The sequence below is a fragment of the Sceloporus occidentalis genome, unplaced genomic scaffold (assembly GCF_023333645.1).
Source record: "Sceloporus occidentalis isolate IW3139 unplaced genomic scaffold, rSceOcc1.0.p SCAF_2, whole genome shotgun sequence".
Classification (NCBI taxonomy): domain Eukaryota; kingdom Metazoa; phylum Chordata; class Lepidosauria; order Squamata; family Phrynosomatidae; genus Sceloporus; species Sceloporus occidentalis.
The window spans coordinates 271,684,731-271,707,938 of NW_028316982.1; the positions used below are offsets into that span (position 1 = coordinate 271,684,731).

Sequence of the window (23,208 nt, forward strand, 5' to 3'; positions counted from 1 at the left end):
CTTTCCATACTTTCATATCTGAACTCAACGGTGATCTGTGTGGCTTGCCTGGAAGTTCTGGAACCACTGTGTAAAGCTGTGTAGAGCAGATTTAGTAGGCAATGGTTGTCTTTTATTCATTTATTTTTTAACACTGCCTGATTTCTCCCTCTTCCTCTTCCCTTTAAAGACCTTCCAAAATGGAAGGTGGACTTTGATAAGCTGTCATAACCCCAGCCAGCTGAGAGGGCCCCATTGTTTGAACTGCCCTTTATAAATCAATGAGAGAAGAGCATGCATGGAGAGAGCATGTTGATGACATGGAGCCCTGGTGGCGCAGTGGTTAAATGCCTGTACTGCAGCCATTCACTCAAAACCACAAGGTTGCGAGTTCAAGACCAGCAAAAGGGCCCAAGCTCGACTCAGGCTTGCATCCTTCCGAGGAGGGAGCTAAAATGAGTACCCAGACTGTTGGGGGCAAATTAGCTTACTTGCTAATTAGCTTACTTGCTGTTCACCGCTATGATCTTTGGAATAGCGGTATATAAATAAAACAAATTATTATTATTATTATGATTGTGTTAGTGCCTTCAAATTGCCTGTCAGCGTATGGCGACCCCATGAATTTCACTGGGTTTTCTTTGGCAAGGAATATTCATAGGTAGTTTTGCCAGATCCTTCCTCTCAAATAAAACGTACAGCACCTTGTACTTGTTGGCGCTCTCACATCAAAGCGCTAACTAGGGCTGAACCTGCTTAGCTTCCAAGATCAGATGGGATCTGGTGTCTTTAGGGCATTCAGATTGGGATGTTGAGGAAATAGGAAACTTTAACCACACAGATATTTGGGATAACAAGTCCCATCATCTCTTATCATTGCCCATTGCAGCTGATGGTAGCTGAACGAACTTTATCACACGAGGTAAACTGGAGACAAATTGGAAGCAAATTGGTTAAATCCTGTGCAGATACGGGATTTTAAAACCTGTAAGACACTTGCTTTTACGGGTTGTTTTAATGCAACATTAATCCAAATGCAGAGTCGACAAAACACATTCCCTTTTATTTTTGAGAAGTTCCCGAAAGTAAAAAGGAATGGGTTTTGTTGACTTTGCATTCAGATTAATATTGTGTTATTTCTCATTGGCGCCAATGTCATCTGAAAAACTACCCACATTTGTGAGTTATTTCTAATTTCAGTTCGGGTTAATCCTGAACATCGTGTGAAAAACAACCTGCTTTTGCATTGTTTCGCACTTTAAATCAAGTTTCTAAATGGGATCCATTCCATGTGATAAACTCCAATGTCAGAACACTAGGAGGGTTAAAATTAGCCATAATCTCTATCTTTACCTTAATTCTAGATTTCCCCCATCTACAGGATCTCCAAAATAGAAGCTCTGCATCTTTTTTCAAGGAAGATATTTAAAAAATTTTTCCATCCAAGCAGCTATTTAACAGGTAGAGATAGACTGGTAATATCATGATTACTGACAGGTAGATTATATATTTATTCACAATAATATATAGATTGCCCATTTACCAAAAGGCAGCAGGGCAGCTAACATAAAAATGTACAAAAAAGGGCTGGGGGGCAATGGATAAAAGTTCCAGAACTGAATGTGTCTTGGGGCAGCTCTTTCTGTCCTCAGTCTCAGCCTGTTCCATCACAACTGGAAGCCAGGCTCAACTTAAAGAGCTTGGCTTCTTCATTCAGCCAAACCTCAATTGAGGTTCCTGAGCAGGGATCAAGCGCGGGACTCGGCCATCGGCTCTGGAGAGCTGGTACGATTTCTTTCCTCTTCTTCTTGTTTTTCTTGCCGAACGAGAAGGAAGTACAGAATGAAAAAGGCGACAAAGCAGCAGAACTCGTATAAGATCTGAATGCCAACAAACCTGAAGAACCAGAAAGAAAAGAGAGCAAACTGGTAAGACTGTGTGAACTGGCCACAAGACAGCATCTGTCTTCTGCCACCTGCCTTAGGTCACAGAATCAGCTGGAAGAGACCCCAAGGGGCTGTCCAGTCCAATCCCTTTCTGCCACGCAGGAAGACACAATCGAAGCAACCCGTGACTGATGGCCTGTTTAAAAACCTCCAAAGAAGGAGACTCCGCTACACTCTTACTGTCAGGAAGCCTTTTTTCCTGTAGTTTAAGTCCTCCTGGTCTCTGGAGCAGCAGAAAACAAGTCGGCTCCATTTTCAATATGGCATCCTTTCAAATATTTAAACATGGCTGCTATGTTCCCTCTTAACCTTCAATCACCAAGTCTATACATATGGCTAAACAAGCATGTCCATAGGAGGGCAACCAAAATGATTGAAAGACCTGGAAACCATGCCTTTTGAGGAGCTGGGACTCCTAGTAGACTACAAGTTGAACATGAGTCAACAGTGTGATGCAGCATCTAAAATGCGATTCTAGGCTACATCAATAGAGGAATAGTGTCTAGATCAAGGGAAGTAATAGTCCCATTCTATTCTGCTTTGGTCAGGCCTCACCTGGAATACTGCATCCAATTCTGGGTGCCACAATTCAAAAAGGATGTTGACAAGCTGTCCAGAGGAGGGTAACCAAAACAATGAAGGGGCTGGAAACCATAAAGCCCTCTGAGGAGAGGCTTGGGGAGCTGGTTATGTTTAGCCTGGAGAAGAGAAGGTTAAGAGGTGATATGATAGCCCTGCTTAAATACTTGAAGGAATGCCATATTGAGGATGGAGCAAGCTTGTTTTCTGCTGCTCCAGACACAGAGTAAAGGATTCAAGCTACAGGAAAATAAATTCTACCTAAACATTAGGAGGAACTTCCTGAAGGTAAGAGCTATTCGAGAGTTGGCCAACATGGCTGGGATTTCTGAAAAGACATTGCTGCCTTGGAGGGTAGTGGAGTCTCCTTTGGGGGTTTTCAAGCAAAGGCTGAATGACCAGCTGTCAGGAGTGCTTGGACTGTGTCCCCCTTCATAGCAGAATAGGATTGGACTGGTGGCAGCAGTTATTCAAAGGTGGTGGTAAATTAGGTGAATCTGCGGGCATCTAGAAGGTCCTCACATTTGATGCTACAGCTGTGAGATAGGAGAAAGTCTTCACATTGGTGGCAGAAGGAGGGAAAAATGAAAGCTCTCAAAAAGGAAGTGTATGCCATCTCTTAACCACTGTGCCACCAGAGCTCCTTGTAGCTCCCTTCCCACTTTCCTTTCTGACATCTGTCCAATAATCCAGTGATCCATCTTTGCTATTTGTTTCTGTCCCTCAGGCAGTTATGGGCATAGAATCATAGAATCGTAGAGTTGGAAGAGACCCCAAGAAGGGCCATCCAGTCCAACCCTATTCTGCCATGCAGGAAATCTCAATCAAAGCATCCCCGACAGATGGCCATCCAGCCTCTGCTCAAAGACCTCCAAGGAAGGAGACTCCATCACTCTCTGAGGAAGGAGTGTGTTCCACTGTCGAACAGCTCTTACTGTCAGGACGTTCCTCCTAAGGCAGACACAGTCTTAGCTCAATTGGCCTGCTGTTCCATTAGGAAAAGAAAGAAGAAAGCTTACCTATACCGGAATAATGTGTTGTCATAGTATCTGCAGGCCGCTTTCTTATTACACTTCTCCTGCCACAAACGGCAGGACGTGTCAATGGCACTGCCGTAGAGCACCGGTGCAGGTAACCAGGCTGAAAAACAAGCCAAGGGTCCAAGCTGTGAAAAAGGCAACCTCTACAAAAATCTTCTGAGAGAGCCCCACAACCATCCTGTTTCTGGATTTCAGCCCTAGCCCAACTGGCCATTTTGTACATTTTGGAGAGAGAAAAGAAGATAAAGAATAGTCCTGTTTTGCAATGATCTGAGGCATTTACAAAGGAATTCCAAGGAAAGATATCAGCCCACATAGTATATGGCCTTCAGCTCACTTGCATCCATTTTCATAACAGACTGAATAAACCCAGCAGATGCTACATGACCATGTATAGAATAGACAGAAAGAGAAGCTTTGACTTATTCTCTGCTTCAGCCTATTTGCACTTTGCTCTCTATTTCATGTCATGGGATACAAAATATAGAATCATAGAATGACAGAGTTGGAAGAGACCTCAAGGGCCATCCAGTCCATCCCCCTGCCATCCAGGAAACACAAAGCATCCCTGAGAGATGACTATCCAGCCTCACTTAAAAAAACCTCCAAAGAAGAAGACACCACAACTCTCCAAGGAAGTGTGTTCCACTGTCCAACCACTCCTACTGTCAGGAAGTTCCTCCTAATGTTGAGGTGGAATCTCTTTTCCTGGAGCTTGCATCCATTGTTTCATGTCCTATTCTCTGGAGCAGCAGGAAAAAAGCTTTCTCCATCTTCAATATAACACCCCTTGAAAACAGGGCTATCATATCACCTCTTAACCTTCTCTTCTCCAGCTAAGCATACCCAGCTCCTTAAAAGTCACTCCTCATAAGACATGGTTTCCAGACCACCATTTTAGTCACCCTCCTCTAGACATGCTTCAGAGATGCATGTTGAGACAATCGCGGAAACAGATAAACGCAAGAGCACACAATTAGAGGAGCACATGAGTGCATCAAGGCCTGCATCTGCACTGCAGAAATAGTGCAGTTTGACACTGCTTTAACTGCCATGGTTCAATGCTATAGAATTCTGGGACTGGTAGTTTGGTGAGCTATTAATATTCTCTATCAGAAAGTTCTGGTGTTACAACAAACCACAGATCCTCAAATCCCATAGCATTGTAAGTTAAAGCGGTGTCAAACTACATTATTTCTGTAGTGCAGATGCAGCCAAAGTTTAAAAGTGCTGCTAGGTTCTGTTGCTTTGGCTGCAACAGACAAACATGGTCACCATTCTGAAAAAGCTGGAGAGAAATTGAGATAGAATAACTTTGTAAACATTTCTAAGTTTTTCTTCTGACACATTTCAACTAAGATAAACTTCTGTTTATCTCTGTTTAGGCAGTAGTCAAGTGCTGCTTAAGAGACTATTGAACAATCAGGAGTGTGGCAATGGAAGAAAGGGAGCAAAATGAGATCCTTGTCCTCCAAATAAGAATTCTGCCCCCAAATTTCCTTTCAGTTCCCAAATTTCTAATATTGCAGTAACTCAAAACTTCAATTGAGCATTTAGAAATAGAGTTTAGGTATCCACAGAAAAGAGGAAAGCAAAGTTCCCAAGGGAAAGTGAACATGGCAAATAAAAGAATTCTAGATATGAACCAATTTCCACATCTCACTGTCTGCAGTGCTAGAAATTTGGGAGTTGAGGGGAAATTTCATGCGGGGTTGAGAATCCTTATTGGGCAGCAAGGACTTCCTGATAGCTAGACTCCTAGTGACACTATGATCCCTTTTTCAAAATGGCTTTCTCTCTTTTCTCCTCCTCTGTATTACCCTGAAAAAAGTAAGACTTTAAACATACACACAACATTCTCAATTACTGCTAGAATACCTGATGTATACCACCATCAGATCAATTGAGATTTTGGATAAATGACTAGTGGAAGATACAATTAACATTAATGAAAACAGATCATTAAATAGAAGTAATTTTAAAATATGATTGACAGGGAAGTATTTTGTACAAGAGTATGGTTTGGGGAGGATGATGAGATTTAAGGAAGCTTTAGGTTATGGCTTGTCATTGTATTATACTACATATACCATAGTTTTAATAAAATAATATATTTTTTAAATTTTCAGTTGATGGGAAGCATGCCTACTTTGTATTTGGATATCCTTGCCCACATTTAAAAACACCCCTGAAAAACACAGCCATTGTGTCGCTGGAGTGCTCTGCCAGTGACCTGACCAAGGTGCTGAAATTCCCAACTGCAAGCTAAGAAATGAACTTAGCTGTTACTGATAAGGTTGCCAGATTTTGTGCGACTGCCGTTTGTGAACTACAAACAGATGATAAATCAGGAGTAGGTATCAACAGCAAAGAACTTTCTTTGAGCTATTCAGGTAGCCATGTGAGCTAGGTGGGGTCTGTGGAATTATAACCAACCTTTGACTTGGGTAAAGAGTTGTGACCTACTTTTTGATTTCTTATTACAGTGGGACCACAGATTTGGGCATATGTGGATGGCAAGCCCGTGTTGTCCCCAATGGCGGCATGTACATGCATCTGCACTGAAGTCCTCCCTCTCTCCTTCCTTCTGTTTTCTCTCCTTCCTTCCTTCCTTCCTTCCTTCCTTCCTTCCTTCCTTCCTTCCACCTGAGAGGCTTCTGCCCTGGGCTTGGCTTCAGAAGCAGTGCAGAGTCAGAGGCTGGAGCCCCATTGACTGGAGGAAGCTAGGGCCAGGGCTGGGGTTTGGAGGCTCCAAGTCCCAAGCTCTGGCCCTAGCTCCAGCTCCATCTCTCTCCAGCCAATGGGACTCCAGCCTCCACTTCTGCACCACCGCCCCAAAGCCAAGGAAGGAAAAGGGAAGGAGGGAAGGAGGACTTCAGTGCATTTGTCTCGAATAGTGGTGTGGCCACATGGCCGCACTGTCATTATAGACAATGGGACTTGAGCCTCTGTGGATTTTGGTATCTGCGGGATGGTGGTGTCCAGAACAGATCTCCCGCAGAAACTGAGGGCCAACTGTATTTTAACATTATTATTCAATGTGAATTTTATGTGTGTATTGTATTTTATGATATTCTGTTTTATGTACCTTATGGTCAAAATTGTCCTCTCTCTTTTTATGCAGGTCTATTAAAGGGATCGTGAATATGAGTTTGCAGGAGCTGGGCAGAGTAGTAGAGGACAAAGGGGTCTTGGAGATGTCTCATCAGCAGGGGCGCCATGGGTCGAGATCGTTGCAAAGGCAGTTAACAGCAACAAAAATGACAGCAATAAATTATAGAAATGAATTTGAATATAGTTTAGATATTCCTCTTTTTGCCAGTGACTGTGTTTTCAGGGCTTTCTGTGTACTCCTACAATGGATGTAAATTAGGAACGTCAGTGTGTCTGAAAAAAGTGATATCTGTCTGCAGGAAAACCTTACACAAACCTCACTATTCTGACCAGCTAAATGGTACATTTCATGGTCCCTTTTTTGGGTGACCTTCCAAGGGCCAATTCTCAATGTTACAGTGGCAGAGACCTACAGTAGCTGTGTTTAACACAGATGTGTGAACAGGAGACTCATTTCTGCAGTGTACATATGGTTTTTAAAAAAATATTTATTAGACATATATATGCATATACAAAAGAAACACAAGGCAAACAATAATCACAACCTATCACAGACATAATATACATTTATCCCAATCCTCTGAACTTGAACTTGAACTTATGACATGACCATTAAACATTTAAACTAAACATTTAAACATCTAGACATTTTTTTTTTAAGATTGTAAGCCCGAGGGCAGGGATCCGTCTAACTAAAAAGATTGCATGTACAGCGCTGTGTAAATTTACAGTGCTTCATAAATAAAGGTTAATAATAATAATAATAATAATAATAACATAGTTTAAACTTCATTGAACATCTAACCTCTCTTCCAATCTTTCTCATCCCGTCCTTTCTCTTACCTCATGTTTACATTTTCTCTTCTACTTACTTAATTTTTCTTGCTTTCCCTTTTTCCTTTCTTGCTTTTTTTTTTTTGAATTTTCAAGTCTTTCAAGGGAATTTTCCAGCTCAGATGCTGAACAGAGCAATTGTCTAAATCCCGTTTACTTACCCCAACAGAAATGCAACCCTTGGCTTTAACTTACCCAGAACTCTTAGCAGCAGGAACTGTATTCCAATGGCAAAGGACTTGTCTTCAGGCTTCACATTCCTGGAATAATAAGCATAAAAATATTTTTTACCCAGCTCTCTCCAAGGCTCAAGGGTACAACATAAATCACCTTGAGCTCACTGGAGGAAAGGCAGGGCAGAAATGTAACTGATGGAAAATAATAAGTAATCAATGGAAAGCAGTGAATATCTGGGGATTCTCTGTGCTGTTTGGAAGGGCCAGGAGGGATCGGCTACTGTAGAAACAGGGAAAAGCTGCCACAAGAAGTATAGCTTTAAGACTAAGCAAAATTTTGAAGGGGTAGTCTTCTGCTCTCTTAATAGACACTCTTTAGCAACCTGGAACTCTCTCAGAACATCTTTGCAGTTGCACTTCCAACGTTTTCTTTTCCTACAAATTTCTGCTCAAAACAAAAACTTTTTTTTCTGTGCAGCCTTCAGGTCTTGCTCCTTATTCCCTGCTGAAACTAAGCCTCCAGTTGTAGCTGTTTATACCCACACATCTTTGTTCTTCTTCCCTTTGACCTTATAGGAATCACCTTTTTCTCTGTCTACCATTAGGCTGTAAACTTCCTGGAGTCAAGGGCACTTGTCTGCACAAAAACAATGTGATACTGTTGCTTCGTTGATGTTAGCTGCTGTCAAGTCAACTTATAGAATCATAGAATCATAGAGTTGGAAGAGACCACAAGGGCCATCCATCCAATCCCCTGCCATGCAATTTATGAGAGACCTCCAAGTCACCCTGTTATTAGCAACTGTTCCTGCTCCTACTATTCATAAGAACACATGTTGGACCCACAGAATCAAAGAAAGGACTGCAAGGACCATCTGGCTCACTCATCCCGTTGCCATACAGGCAAACGAAACTTCCAAATGGAATCTTGTCTTCCTGCCCCTTTCTGAATGCCAGTCGTGTGAAATCACTAAATTCCTCCTAGTTTCATTCTTCAACAGAGGGATGACCAATACTAAGGGCTTATTTACAAGGATTATTTAATCTGAATCCCCCCCAGACCCCCTGTATCCTGTTTACATGATGCAGGGTAACAAACCCCCCGAATCTGATTTTGGACTCTTTTCATGACATCCGCACCTGATTCAGCCTTTCCTCTCACTAACTCGAATTTAAAAACCATTTGCTCCAGGTTTTTGGTTCTATCTGCAGCAACCACAGATGGCTGCCTTCTCATGTAGCCTCTACAAGCTGCCCAGTGCTACCACTTTGTCTGCAAATGAATGAAGCACCCAGAGTTGATAACATGGCTTGGCACCTTGTTGTGAACTCAGCAGCAGCACCAGGCAACAAACAGGGATTGCGTGGGAAGGCAGTCACCCATCATTGCTGCAGAAAGAGTGGGCATTGGGGGAAATTTGGAGGAATTCAAGGCCAGAATGCCCTAGGGGCAGCCCAGAGTCTTCTTACCAGTGAAGATAAGTCCTCAGATGCTCCTATTAGATGTTGTTTGATATCTGAACCTACCTTAGGATTATCACAAAGGCTGGAGTGTGGGAGAGGCTCGCCATGAATCCAGAGATGCAGGCAATCATCACAAAAGGCAGCAGGAACTGGGAACACTGAGCAGGGCACTGTCCAGGGAAAGCATATCCTAAGCCTCCATTGACAACGATGCAGTTACACATGGTGTAATTCTGAAGGGAAAGAACCAGTGGCAGGAAGGGCATTAGGCCAACTTTGTAGGGGAGAAGGAAATGGTAAGACTGACTTCCTTCTTCTTTCTCTTTCTGCTCATTCTCTGCCCTTTGAAAATGTCCAGATGTTAGCTGGATCATCCATTGCACAGAAAGGTAAATAAACCCTCAAGTCCCCAAAGTAGCAAATGACAATGCTGAGAATCTAGAAGCCTGAAGGCCAGAGGGGAAGCAAGAAACCAAGGATATATTTACCCTGAAGAAATGAAGCAGTTTGACATCATTTTGACTGCCAAGGACCTGTCCTACAGAATCCTGGGATTTGTAGTTTGGCGAGGCAGCAGACCTCTATGACAGAACAGGCTGAATACCTCACCATAGGATTCCACAGGATGGAGTTGGGGGTTTTCAGACTGGAAAGGGTTGTGCTCTAAATGCTGTGTAATTCAGATTTTAAGAGTTGTTTAGAGTTAACACATTTTTAAGGATTACTGTTTTAATTTTAATTTTTTTTTAAAAAAAATTATGTTTATATATTTTAATGCTTTTGCATGTTCCCAACATCCACATCTGCTTGTGTGAAGCATGTAAGGTGGGAGCAGCCAACTCACTTGAAACTGTGGATTCTTGGATTTCTCCGAGTGATTTCCTAGTGTAGTGATTCCCAAAATGAGAAGTATTGCCCCCTGGAGGCGGTGGGAAAATCCAGTGAGGAAAAAGGGGGCAGCAGGGGGGCCTTCAGTCAAACTATTGCCAAAGTATTGCCAGCAGATTTCAGGACCATGGTGGGGATGAGGGCTGCATGAAACTTCTGTTTTCAAGGTCCCTTAAACCCACTACTCAGCCTTATTGATCACTTCATGCGGTGGATTTTCCACCCTTCACCTGCCAATGCAAACTCACTCCTGTGGCACCATTTTAAGACAGTCTGACTGGAGAAAGGAGTTAAGAGTTGACCAACTGGTTGGAGTGAGGAATTCCTCACTGGGGAGAAGCTTGTCTCTTTGCATCCAGTTACCTCTGGAGATGCATTTGAGAAGCAAGGCCAGTGGAGGGGAGAGACTTCTCAGTTGCTGCTCGACTGGCTGCTTGGTTGCTGCTCCTAGGGTGACCAGGTGCAAAGGGAGCAGTGACTGAGATCGGTTGCTGGGAATGGCAGATCTAATATTAAAAAATAGGCATTGGCTGTCACTAGGATTGTTGCCCAAAAGGAAAGGGGGCGGTAGCCCCAAAAAGTTTGAGGACCACTTTTCTAGTGCAAGGGAGGGGAGCTCTGATTTCCTCTCCCACATAAAATGATTAAGACAATGTGTTATGCAGGAGTACAAAAGAAAGCTTGCTTATTCCTCAAAACGCCCAGAGATGTAGAGCCTTATCATATTATTAAACAAACCCTGGAGGCAAAATTTTTTTCATGTTTTATAAATAAATAAATAGAGCTGGCCCTCTGTTTTCATGGGGGATCCATTCTGGACCCCCCCCCCCCGGTGAAAACAAATTTTCGAGTTCACGGATCCAGATCTGCGAGTTAGGAGGGGCAACTGCAAATAAATCTTCTCGCTCAGCACGATTCTTGTTCTCTTCAGGCTGTAAAAGTGTGGGAGAATGTTCTAAATGCATAACTTTTGCCAAAAGAATTGTTTCAATTTGGCAAATGGGACACTTTTATGACACTTTTACGACCATCTCCCACAGTTTGGCAACCGGAAGACAATGAAAGAGAATGTGTCGTGCAGAGGGAGATAAAAAGGTGCATCTTTTTGTTTGCCTCCTGAGTTTGTTTAACAATGAGATAAAGCTCTTACAAACATTGCTGTGTGTTTTGCATGATAGCCCTTCCAAACTTCCTTAACAATAATATTATTAATAATAATATTTATTTGTATCCCGCCTCTCCCTGTATTGGATCGAGGCGGGTAACAACAAAACAAGAGAACAATAAAAATGCTACACAACAAATCACAAGTAAAAACACAGCAAAACATCCTAAAACTCCCTCCCACCCTAAAATAGAGTTAAAACAACAATTCCCAATAAAATGCTCCCAATAAAATCAATCGTGATCACATCCGGTGAGGAATAGCTATGCCATTGGAAAGTAAACATTCCAAGGAGGTCAGTTTGGGAAGGCCTGCCAGAAGAGATCAGTTTTTATTGCCTTCTTAAAGGCCTCCAAAGATGTTCTATGACAGATCTCCTCCGGCAGATCATTCCAGATTTTTGGAGCGGCAACAGAAAACTTCCTCTGGGAAGTTGTTACCAGTGTGGTTTTCTTAAACTGCAAGAGATTCTTCCCAGAGGACCTAAAAAAGTGAGAATTGAGAAACACCAACAATTTGGATATTCTTTTTCTTTTGTTTTTTCTGACTCTCCTGCCCTTTTGTCATCTGACCTTGAATCCTATATGATAAAGGATCGGTGGTGGTTATCTAAGACCCAAACAATATGTGATAAGAAGACCTAATGGCTGCCATTTTAAAGCCAGTGGCTTCAGCAGGGTCTAGAGAGGTATACACCCACTGCCTTGCTGTTCTCCCTCAGAATCTCCCTCACAATCCCTTCCTCCCTGCATCCAGAATGTTAAATGCTGATAAAGAATTTCTACTCACATCGACTTTCTTTGTTTTGGAATTATAGATTACATCTGAACAGCCAGCATAACAAGGGGAGACGTATTCAATGTTATCCTCACCACATACGGGGTTAAAAGCTGAAGGCGAACAGTCACACTGTTGGTTACAATCAGCAACAAGCTGTTGACCTTCAGAACTAGAGGAGGAAAAATGCATATTATTAAACCAGGCATGGCCTTTGAGTACCCTTAAATGTACTTGAGCATCTATAGACACTTACTATGGGTCGATGCAGACTGACACAATACACTGGCTTCCTAGCGGCGTGGGGACATGGTATACGCACAGCGCATGTCCTCACACTGACGTCACACCATCCTGCTGCCACATGGGGCAGCTTTTCAGAGCTGTGGAGACATGGCATTTAGATGCCGCATGCCACAGGTGTGCCAAAAAGCTGTGGTGGCAGAGGAAAGGGTGACATTTTTCAGGCGCAAAAAGGAGCAGCATTTTTCCACTTCTTTTTGCGCCAGAAAAATGCTGGAGTGGGGCCATGGTGTGCAGTTGCTGCAGTGCCCAGGCTTTCCCAGGGGTGTGACACTGACCCTTTGGGATGGTCTGCTTTGCCCATGAAACTGTCTTTCAGTTAAAGAAATCTTAGTCAATTGATCATATGAGCTTTGATTGATTCAGTCTTTGTACACATGCAACAGCTATTCTTTAGCCAAACACCACCATCACCCCACTCTTCCCCAATTTTTCTTGATGGTGCACACATGTGTCACAACAGGTACTATCCCACAAGAGGTATTCCCTGCTGGGGATAAAGAGGTACGCCAATTGTAAGATGGTTCGTGTTAGCCATTAAAAAGAACAAAACTTGCCCACAAGTACAGGGTTAGAGACTTCTGAATAAGGAGAACAAGGTGGATAAGATACGACAGAGAAGAAGAACAGCTTAAGAGAGAAGAGATGGTTTCAGATGCAGTTTGCAGGTGGGATGCCCTTGGTTCAGGGAAGGTTCCCAGGGATGTAACTTATTACTACATTTCTTCTTGAAATGAGTATTTTTAGCAATTTTCTTCCCACTGTGAAAAAAAATCTTCAAAAAACCACCCAGTTTTCAAAGGCTTGTCACAATTTAGGATCTATTCTGTACAAAATTCGATTGTGGATGTTTTGTGCAGAAAACAGCAGTTTCTGTAGAAGAAACAGCATTTTCTGTGTGGAAAATAATATTTCAACATAGAAATATTAATTCCTGTGCAGAAAATACTGTTTTCTAGGCAGATCAACCTAGTGCCAATTTTATACAGGATTTTACACAGAACAATTCCACCAAATTACAATGTTTTTATATGCACAGAAAACATTTTCTGTGCAGGAATTATTATTTCTATTTTGAGATATTATTTTCTGTGTTGAGATATTATTTTCCACTGTAGAAACGTCTGTTTCTGGCAGAGAAAATGTGTTTCTGAGCAAAACAACCTTGTGCAAATTTTGTGCAGAATAAGTACTGAACAGTGAAGATTCTCAGCAGTCCAGGATTCGTCTTGTCAGGGTTTTGCAACACTCAACAAACATGTTTTCTTTGAATATTTTTGAATAGTCTTTCCATCCTTACATAGTCCAAGGGCAGAGGGAAATGAGACAGAATAGATGGGGATGCGAGATGGAAGAACCAACTTGAGGTTTAGCCACAAAATAGAACAAGAAGACAGCAAACAAAGAGAAGGGTACCAGGGGAGATAGGATTTAATAAAATCTCTTTTGAGAATCCTTGAAAGATTTTCTCTCTCTGTTATCACACACCTTTCTGATCCTAAACCCAAAAGCCTTTTTTTTTGTGTGTTTTCTTTTCAAACAAGTCTTTGCATACAACCCAGTGTTTCTGTACCTTTCAGTGTCAAGGCCGGCAACCGGTGGTGAAGGGCAACCCATGAACAGGAGGGGCAAGTCAAAGAGGATGCAGACGCCCATGCCAAGCATGCACATGATGGTGGCCTGCCTGAGGCTGAGTTGGCAGTTCTTCATGATGACGCCTCCCAGGATGATGCCTAACAGGGCTCCTGGGATGTTGACAGCACCTGTGGGGCAGAGGGAAAGAGGGAAAGTCAAATGCCTGGGCACAAGGTGGGAAACAGCTGGATTTAAGAATCTGTGAAGGAAGAAAAACATATGGACAATTTTGATTAAATTAGTTTCATTTGTAAACAAACAGCATTCTATATGTCATCTGCCAAAACATCATTTGCAGTTTTGGAAAGATATTTCAGTGGGCCCTAGGGCCAAAAAGACAGGAGAAAGTAAATTTAATGTATGTAACCCCAAGAATGGTCAATTGTATCCTATAGTACATATTGATACTTAGTAAGTGTGGCACTATGCTGACTATGAAACATATTTTTATTGTAGATTTTGTTTATTTTCTGCCTCTTAATCTTTTATCTTTTTATCTCCTGTCTTTCTATTTTTATGTTTTTGTTATTATGTTTATCATTTAGTATTATTTGTTATTTAGTATATCAAAATACATGATTTTTTTAAAAAAATATTCTAGACAGCACTCCTAAATAGCAAAGATATACAACTGAAAGTTAGAATTGTACAAGCCACTGTATTCCCTATTACCAGGTAAGGATGTGAGTGCTGGACAGTTAAGAAAGCAGATAAGGAGAAAATCATTTGGGGACGTGGTGCTGGAGAAGAGTGCTGAGGATCCCATGGACATCTAACAAGACAAATAAATGGGTCCTAGAACAGATTAAGCCGGAAATGTCCCCAGAAGCCAAGCTGACTAAACTGAGGCTCTCATCCTCTGGTCAGATCATGAGAAGGCACAACTCACTGGAAAATGCAGTAATGGTGGAAGAAAGCAGAAAGGTGGAAGAAAGCAGAAAGATAGGAAGGCCTCATGCTAGATGATGGACTCTATTAAGGAAGTCGCAGGTATGAATGTGCAGGACCTAAGGAGAGCAATGGAGGATAGGAGGTCTTGGAGATGCTTCATCTCAGGAACACCATGAGTTGAGATCAACTCAAGGGCAGTTAACAACAACAAAAGACAGCTCTAATATGATTCCTGAAGCTTCTCTGCCAGTGCCTAATTCAGCTGTGTGGTTCTCCACCCCTATATCTTTAGACTGAGAGACTGAGGGCCCTTGTAACATGTCAGCTAATCTGAATTCTGTCTGAGATCAGCTGCTATCACCTTCTGGCCACCGAGTACCCACATCATGATGGTTATGAAACCCTGGCAAGTAGGGTTAACATCAACATTTCTCTCAAGCATTCGTAAGTCTTGGAATGGCATGATATTTTATATGGGATAATGAGCAGGGGGGGGTGGGTTGGTAATTTTTTAGGCTATTAGAGAGAATCATGCACACAAACACACACACATTCCCCTCAGGGAGAAGCACAGGCATATCAATGTTCGGGGACTTTGCTTGCATTCCATTCTATTCCATTTTATTACAGGTGAGACATTTTATTACACAAATAAGATTAATCTTAAACCACATATCATACATACTTGTCTCTTTCACCATAATGGAAACTATAGCCATCTCATAGAATCATAGAGTTGGAAGAGACCCCAAGGGCCATCCAGTTCAACCCCATTCTGCCATGCAGGAAATCTCAATCAAAGCATCCCTGAAACATCACCGTCCAGCCTCTGTTTAAAGACCTCCAAAGAAGGAGACTCCACCACAATCTGGAAGAAGTGTCTTCCAGTGTTGAACAGCCCGTACAGTCAGAAAGATCCTCTTAATGTTGAGCTTTTCCTGTAGCTTGCATCCATTGTTCCGTGTTCTAGTCTGCAAATTTGATAAGTATGCTCCCAATTTTGTCATCCAAGTCATTGATAAAGATGTTGAATAGCACTGGGCCCAGGACAGAGCCCCACTGGACACCCCACTGGTCACTTCTCTCCAGGATGAAAAGGAGCCATTGTTGAGCACCCTTTGGGTTTGGCTGGTCAACCAATTACAAATCCACCTAACATCTCTCAGCACATTTGAGTCCTTTGGCAGTTTATCAGGAACAGCCCACCTTGAAGGCGACATCGTAGCCTCCTTTGCATATGGTGAAGACTGGCAGAACCAGTCTAATAGCAATCTCCTTTTCTCTCCTTTTATTCTCTTCTTAGTCTCGACCCAGATCATCAGCTGTTCTATCTGGTCCAATGAGACAAGAGATTTCTCTTGCATCTTATTTTTGTCAACAATCATCTTCTCCAATCAGACTGCTGGTGATAATATAAATAACCATTGCATAGTTAAATATTGACTTTTGGCTGTCACTCAACCTGACTGCATCAGATAGTCCATATAGTGTCTACCACCATGGCAACTGCTATGAATTTATTCTCAGACATGTCTGGTGGCTCAGCCATTGAAACCCACTGGGTGGCCTTACATATGTCATACTCTCCCTCAGCGTCAGAAGAGACAAGGGCAAACTGCACTCCAAAATAAATCTTGCCAAGAAAATCCCACAGTAGGTTTCCCTTAGGGTTGCCATTAGTTAAAAAAAATGACTTGAAGGTGCACACAACAACAATAACAAATCGTAGAATCACAGAGTTGGAAGACATCTCAAGGGCCATCCAATCCAACCCATTCTGCCATGCAGGAATTCACAATCAAAGTATCCCCGACAGTTGGCCATCCAGCCTCTGCTTAAAAACCTCCAAAGAAGGAGATTCCACCACTCTCTGAGGAAATGTGTTCCACTGTCGAACAGCTCTTATTGTCAGGAAGTTTCTCCTAATGTTGAAATGGAATCTCTTTTCCTGTACTTTGCATCCATTGCTCCAGGTCCTACTCTCTGGAGCAGCAAAAAACAAGTTTGCTCCATCCTCAATATGACACCATTTCAGATATTTAAACAGGGCTGTCATGTCACCCTCTTATCATCCACTTCCTCAAGCTAAACATACACAGCTCCATAAGTTGTTCTTCATAGGGCTGTATGGTTTTCAGGCTTTCACCATTTTGGTTTCCCTCCTCTGGACACACTCCAGCTTCTCAACTTCTATTTTGAATTGTGGTGCCCAGAAGTGCACACAATATTCCAGGTGAGGTTTGACCAAAGTAGAATACAGTGGTAGTATTACTTCCCTTGATCTAGACACTATATAGTACCTCTATTGATGCAACCTAGAATCACATTGGCCTTTTTAGCTGCCACATCTCACTGTCAACTCATGTTCAACTTGTGATCTACTAGGACTCCTAGATCTCTTTCCCATGTTGTCGTGTTAAGCCAGGTTTTCCCCATCCTATATCTATGCATTTCATTTCTTCTGCCTAAGCACAGTACCTTATATTTCTTCCTGTTGCAGTTCATTTTGTTAGTTTTGGCCCAGTTTTCTAATCTGTTCAGGTCATTTTGAATTTTGATCCTCTCCTCTAGGGTATTAGCTACTCCATCTAATTTGGTGCCATATTAGATAAGTATGCCCTCTGTTCCTTCATCCAAGTGATTGATAAAAGGTAACAACAACATGCCTGGTGGAGGCTCTCTTACCTTGCTTAAAATTGGAATTAGCCTATTGTTACACACATATCTGGCTTTCTGCATTTAAATCCATTATTTATTGGCAAATTGGTAACTCAAATTACCATCCGGCCTGTATCACGATGTTCCAGGGAGAGCCTGATCACTGTAACAGACACTTCCTAACATTGCTTTGACAGTGTCAGTGCCCTGGGGAGAGCCACTGGATCAACGGTTGAATAGTGAGTTTTTTGTGGGGTTTTTTTGGCTATGTGGCCATGTTCTAGAAGAGTTTCTTCCTGACGTTTCACCAGCATCTGTGGCTGGCACCTTTGGAGAATGTGGTGAGTCATCAATTAGGGAAATCCAATGGGTTCAGTAGCTCATGGCACTAAAAACAGGATTTAGGCCAGGGCAGAAAAGTGTGTTCCACAGATATCCCAAAGACCCTAAACCCCCGTTTTTAGAAAATATTTTAAAAATAATAATTTAGATTTAAATAATTTTGCTAATTTACAATTGACCTCATATTTCCCGCTAAGTCTTGGGTCTGACCCAGCAAGGCTGCTCTCCAGTTCCTTGCTGCCCTCTTTCCTAGTATTAAGACACAAGGTGGCATTTCATAGAGCCTTTCTCATTTATTTTAAAGGGATTGTTCAAATGCTGGGACTTGCTGTGCTTCCCTCTGGGATATCATCAGTGCAAGTGTGTTTGGGGAAGGGCTCAGATTCAGCACACCTTTGGTTCAGGTGGAGCAGCCCCAACTGTTCTCACTGAACAATCATCCTCTCTTGTCAACATTGGTCACTCATTCTGCACAAAAGACACCCAAGCCAGCTTAGCGACCAATGTCTTGTTTCCTGGAACCTGATCTTGACGGCACCACATGCTCCAACATTTCACAGGTAAAAACCGGGGCAAATGTGGCCAAGCAAAATCAGTGTGCTCAAGATAGTAACTGTTATTAATGAATGCACCAGCTAGGAGAGGCTGCAGCTGTTTGCTTTTGCCTGAGCCCACTGGGAAAGGCAAGATTTTGCCCCCTCCTCTCCTGCTGCTGAGTCAACTGAGTGCAAACTACTTGTACCCTTTGAACTCAAGTTTACAGCAATGGAAGTAAGGGGAAAGTGCGAGGAGGAGAGAGAAACCAGGTTGTTTTAAAACTTGCGGATAAAGTGGGACAACGTACGATTCATTGGGACTGTCTCTGCCAAATTGGAAAACTTGGTGGATATGCTACTCTAGTCCTGCATGACCTTCTGCCTGCCTGGGTTTCTCCAGCTATTCTTCAGCTTCTTGACCTCTGGACTGCCAATTTCCCACATGGCTTCACTCTCCTCAAAGTGAATTATGACAGGATCATTAGGAGCGGATGCTAATGGAGCCAAGACTATTTGCCTTCTTCAAAACATGGATCAGGGCACAATCCTTTCCTGCCAAGTGAAGGGAAAGAGTGTAGCTCATGCTGCAAACTTTTTTCCTTCAGAGCAGCTACTGTTTCTTTAAAAGAGGGAGTCTATATGGGGTTCTGCATTCCCTTTTAACTCTTAGCCTTGGCAAGGGCTTTGTCCCAAGAAAGAGAGGCATGCGGGTGAGGACACAATCTTCTTTTTAAATGCTAGGCACTATCTAGGGCTAGGGCAACTGTCAAGGGTTGGCACCCCCATGCCACTGGAGGGCCATGCCCCCTGCTGCACTCTCTGAGAAATATTTGGCTTCTTTTGCTCCCAAATGCTCCCCATGGGGCCCTCAAAGGTTTGGGGGTCAATTTAGGGTGAGTGGGAAGTGGCAGAACCCTACAATGGTCACATACAGCTCCCAATTGAAACCACTCAGACGCTCCAGGAATGAACTACAACCTATTCTGGACAATAATCTTGGTGGCAGGACTTTACTTCCCTGTATTTTGCCTCCCACTTTCAAATAGCTACTTACCTCTAGCAGGACACATAACACAGATGGGGAGAGAGGTACACCATGTTGTCACAACCTCAGATGCCAACTCTGCCCACACATCTACTTGGGAATGTCGTCACACGACTTAATCACTTAACCCACAATATTTAGAGGCACTTTAGACGGGCCCTCCCTTCGGCCTCTATCTTGAGGGGGAGAGGGGCAGGCTAGCTCCACAAGGTCTGCCTGGAGGAAGGCAGGCCCTCCCTTCAGCCACCATCTTGAGGGGGAGAGGGGCAGGCTAGCTCCAACTGTCTGCCTGGATGAGGACAAGCTCTCCCTTCAGCCACCATCTTGAGGGGGAGAGGGGCGGGCTGGCTCCGGCTGTCTGCCTGGAAGAGGACGGGCCCTCCCTTCGGCGGCCATCTTGAGGGGGGTGGCAGGCTGGCTCCAGCGGGCCTGCCTGGAAGAGGACGGGCCCTCCCTTCGGCGGCCATCTTGAGGGGGGTGGCAGGCTGGCTCCAGCGGGCCTGCCTGGAAGAGGACGGGCCCTCCCTTCGGTGGCCATCTTGAGGGGGGTGGCAGGCTGGCTCCAGCGGGCCAGCCTGGAAGAGGACAGGCCCTCCCTTCGGCGGCCATCTTGAGGGGGGGTGGCAGGCTGGCTCCAGCGGGCCAGCCTGGAAGAGGACGGGCCCTCCCTTCGGCGGCCATCTTGAAAGGGGGTGGCAGGCTGGCTCCAGTGGGCCTGCCTGGAAGAGGACGGGCCCTCCCTTCGGCCACCATCTTGGGGAAGGGAGTGGCAGGCTGGCTCCAGCAGGTCTGCCTGGAAGGAGACAGGCCCTCCCTTCAGCCACCATCTTGAAGGTGAGGGAGGCAGACTAGCTCCAACAGGCCTGCCTGGAAGAAGACAAGCCCTCCCTTCAGCCACCATCTTGGGGGAGAGGGAGGCACGCTGACTCCAACGGGCCTGCCTGGAAGAGGACGGGCCCTCCCTTCAGCCACCATCTTGTGGGGAGGGGGCAGGCTAGCTCCAACAGACCTGTCTGGAAGAGGACAAGTCCTCCCTTCAGCCACCATCTTGAGGGGGGGGAGGCAGACTAGCTCCAACAGGCCTGCCTGGAAGAGGACGGGCACTCCCTTCGGCCGCCATCTTGGGGGAGAGGGAGGCAGGCTAGCTCCAAGAAGCCAAGTCCTCCCTCCAGTCCATCTGCCTTGGTCCAGGCCTCAGAGGTAGAGAAGAACTGCTGGACCTCATCCCCTTCCCGCTACCACTCCCTTCTCCTTTTGTGTTGTGTCTTTTAGATTGTAAGCCTGAGGGCAGGGAACCGTCTAATTAAAAATTTACAGCGCTTTATAAATAAAGGTTAATAATAATAATAATAACTTTCACTTGCTCATCCTCTAATATGACCTATGCCAACCTCTGTCAACAATGCCCTTCAGCACTCTACATTGGCCAGTCTCTGCACCATTATTATTATTATTACTAACCTTTATTTATGAAGCGCTGTACATACAATCTTTTTAATTAGACGGTTCCCTGCCCTCGGGCTTACAATCTAAAAAGACATGACACAGAAGGAGAAGAGAGTGGTGGAGGGAAAGGGTAAGAGGTCCAGCAGTTCCTCTCTACCTCCGAGGCCTGGACCAAGGCAGATGGTCTGGAGGGAGGGATTGGCTTCATAGTGGATGGTCAATCTTCTTCCAGGGAAAATACATACTCTCAAGTAGGATAATACATATACAGTACATAGCAATATAGGAAATGGTTCGATAAACACCAGAGGATAAATGGATATAAATCAGACATTAGGAATGTGAATACACAAAACCGCAGTTGCAGACAGGAAAGCACTCCTTAAATAAATAAATAAATAAATAAATACATACATACATACAAAGGAAGATTAGAAGGAGAAACAGCTGAATAATATCTGCAAATTCCAGCCCATTGATAGTGTGCTGAACAGAGATAAAGGTTTCCTGGCACAGTACACATACTATAATACTAGTTAACACCCAAGCTTCACCAGGACGCTCTTGGCCAGTTCACCACATCTCCTTTCTGGATCCCAGCCAGCATCACACTGTAATCCAAGAACTCCCTCCTCCATTCACATGGTTATCTACTCACTTTGGCTTTAGGCAACATCCTTCCTCCTGCCTTTCATTCCAAACAGCCATTTTCAAAACTGAAATTGTCACCTCATCATTATACCCACATTTTTTGCACCTCTATTGATATTCACACATACAACCTGCTCATTCATAACTATAAAGGCACTTTTCTCCATGCATCTGATAAGCAGACCAAGGCTACCAAAGCTTATGCTACCAGCTTCTTTGAGTTGGTCCCAAGGTACTACAAGATCCATTTGTATATCCAGATTAACCCAGCTATGTCTTTGAATTGATGATGATGGTGGTGGTAAGTTGTACAGTCTAGGAACAGGGATAAGGAAGCCACATACCTATGATCATGTTGGCCACAGATGCTGACAGGGTGAACTGCCGCTCCAGGAATTTGGCCAGGAAGGTTGCTAAGCCAGCAATCATGCCAGAAAGGTTGATCAAAGCAAAGATGACAGTGACGAAGATGGGATTCTTGATATTTCTTATCAGAACCACAGGGAACACTGCAACAGAGATAGAGGAAAGAGGAGTAAATACTACTTGTGTTTTCACATAATAATAACTTGTACTGCACATATCCTGTAAACAAGGATGCAAACATGGTGTTGCAAAGGAGTAGAATCCACACCATACAAAGGTAAATATACTCCACTCCCACTGTTCCAGGGACAATCCCAATTAATCCTTTGTTGCCCCATTTAAATGTTCCGGTTTCTCTTTCCTTCTCCCACTTTCACCCTTTGTTCTTAGCTGACTTCAATTGCTGTAACCTGAGTTCAAAGCGCAAAAGTAGTTGGAGAGAAAAGAGAGGATTTTTTAAAAGTCCCAGGCCATTTTAGGCCAAGGAGGGGCTTTTTTCCAACAGAAGGTAACAGGAAAGTTGCTTCCTGTTTTTTAAAAAGGCTTCGTCTGGCCCAGGGCACTGGATGTAGCCCACAGTTGGAGATGTTTAAACAGAGGCTGGATGGTCATCTGTTGGGTATGCTTTGATTGAGAGTTCCTGCATGGCAGAATAAGGTTGGACTGGATGGCCCTTGGCCTTGGGGTCTCTTCCAATTCTATGATTCAAGCATAGGATGTGGGCCCTGGCATTGGAACCATTATCTCAAACCAGGCCCTTGGCCTCTTAATCTCATTTGAGTGACTGTCATGTTAAGGAAAAAGCAACATGGGATATACAGTGAATGAAATAAAACATGTATGTGAGAGTCAGGGTGACTCAGCAGAAGCAATTAAGAGCCACACAGGTGTAAAAGGTAATGTAATTAGCAAGTCCTGAATGCCAAGGACAGAAATGCAAAGTGGATAATTGAACACACCTGAGAATTGTTAAGTGGTCAAGGCTGAGATGATGAAATCATTAATTGTGGGTTGAACCAAGAGAACCAATGAAAGTGGTTGTACACGCCCACTGGGTGGAAACTGACAAGAGTGGGTGGTATTTTCCAATGACTATAATAATGGCTATGAATCCCAATGTATTTTGTGGGTAGTAGCAGTGGATAGTAGTGAGGAGTATTGGAGTTGTGTTGGATAGTTTTGGAGCTGTATATAGTAGAATAAAGTAGATCTTTTATATAAGACTACTGAGTTGTCTGGTGTCTTGAGTGAAGATACAAGAGCCAGCTGGATCCTGAAGAAGTGGGAAGACTTCTGTGGAAGCAAGAGTGAGAAGGCTTGGAGAGTTTGTCAGGGTCTTCAGCCTATTCTCTGTAACTCTGCTGCTTTAGAGC

General features: G+C 43.6%; 1 protein-coding gene across 7 annotated transcripts in view; it reads right to left on the reverse strand.

Annotated features, from left to right (window-relative positions):
• Positions 1-1,466: 1,466 nt before the first annotated feature.
• LOC149320190 (solute carrier organic anion transporter family member 2B1-like) overlaps positions 1,467-23,208 on the reverse strand; it is a 144,290-nt gene continuing 122,548 nt past the window's right edge. For 4 of the 7 annotated variants that reach the window (XM_089513104.1, XM_089513108.1, XM_089513103.1 and 1 more), the window contains 7 exons: positions 21,814-21,978; positions 13,839-14,028; positions 11,975-12,134; positions 9,196-9,365; positions 7,688-7,752; positions 3,524-3,644; positions 1,647-1,875 (listed from right to left, as the gene is read on the reverse strand). In XM_089513104.1, coding sequence (XP_089369230.1) covers positions 1,728-1,875; positions 3,524-3,644; positions 7,688-7,752; positions 9,196-9,365; positions 11,975-12,134; positions 13,839-14,028; positions 21,814-21,978 — 1,019 coding nt within the window. In that variant the 3' untranslated portion in view covers positions 1,647-1,727. Of the gene's footprint in view, positions 1,876-3,523; positions 3,645-7,687; positions 7,753-9,195; positions 9,366-9,626; positions 9,803-11,974; positions 12,135-13,838; positions 14,029-21,813; positions 21,979-23,208 lie in introns of those variants that run through there. The other 3 variants (XM_089513107.1, XM_089513106.1, XM_089513109.1) reach the window with 3 other exon arrangements.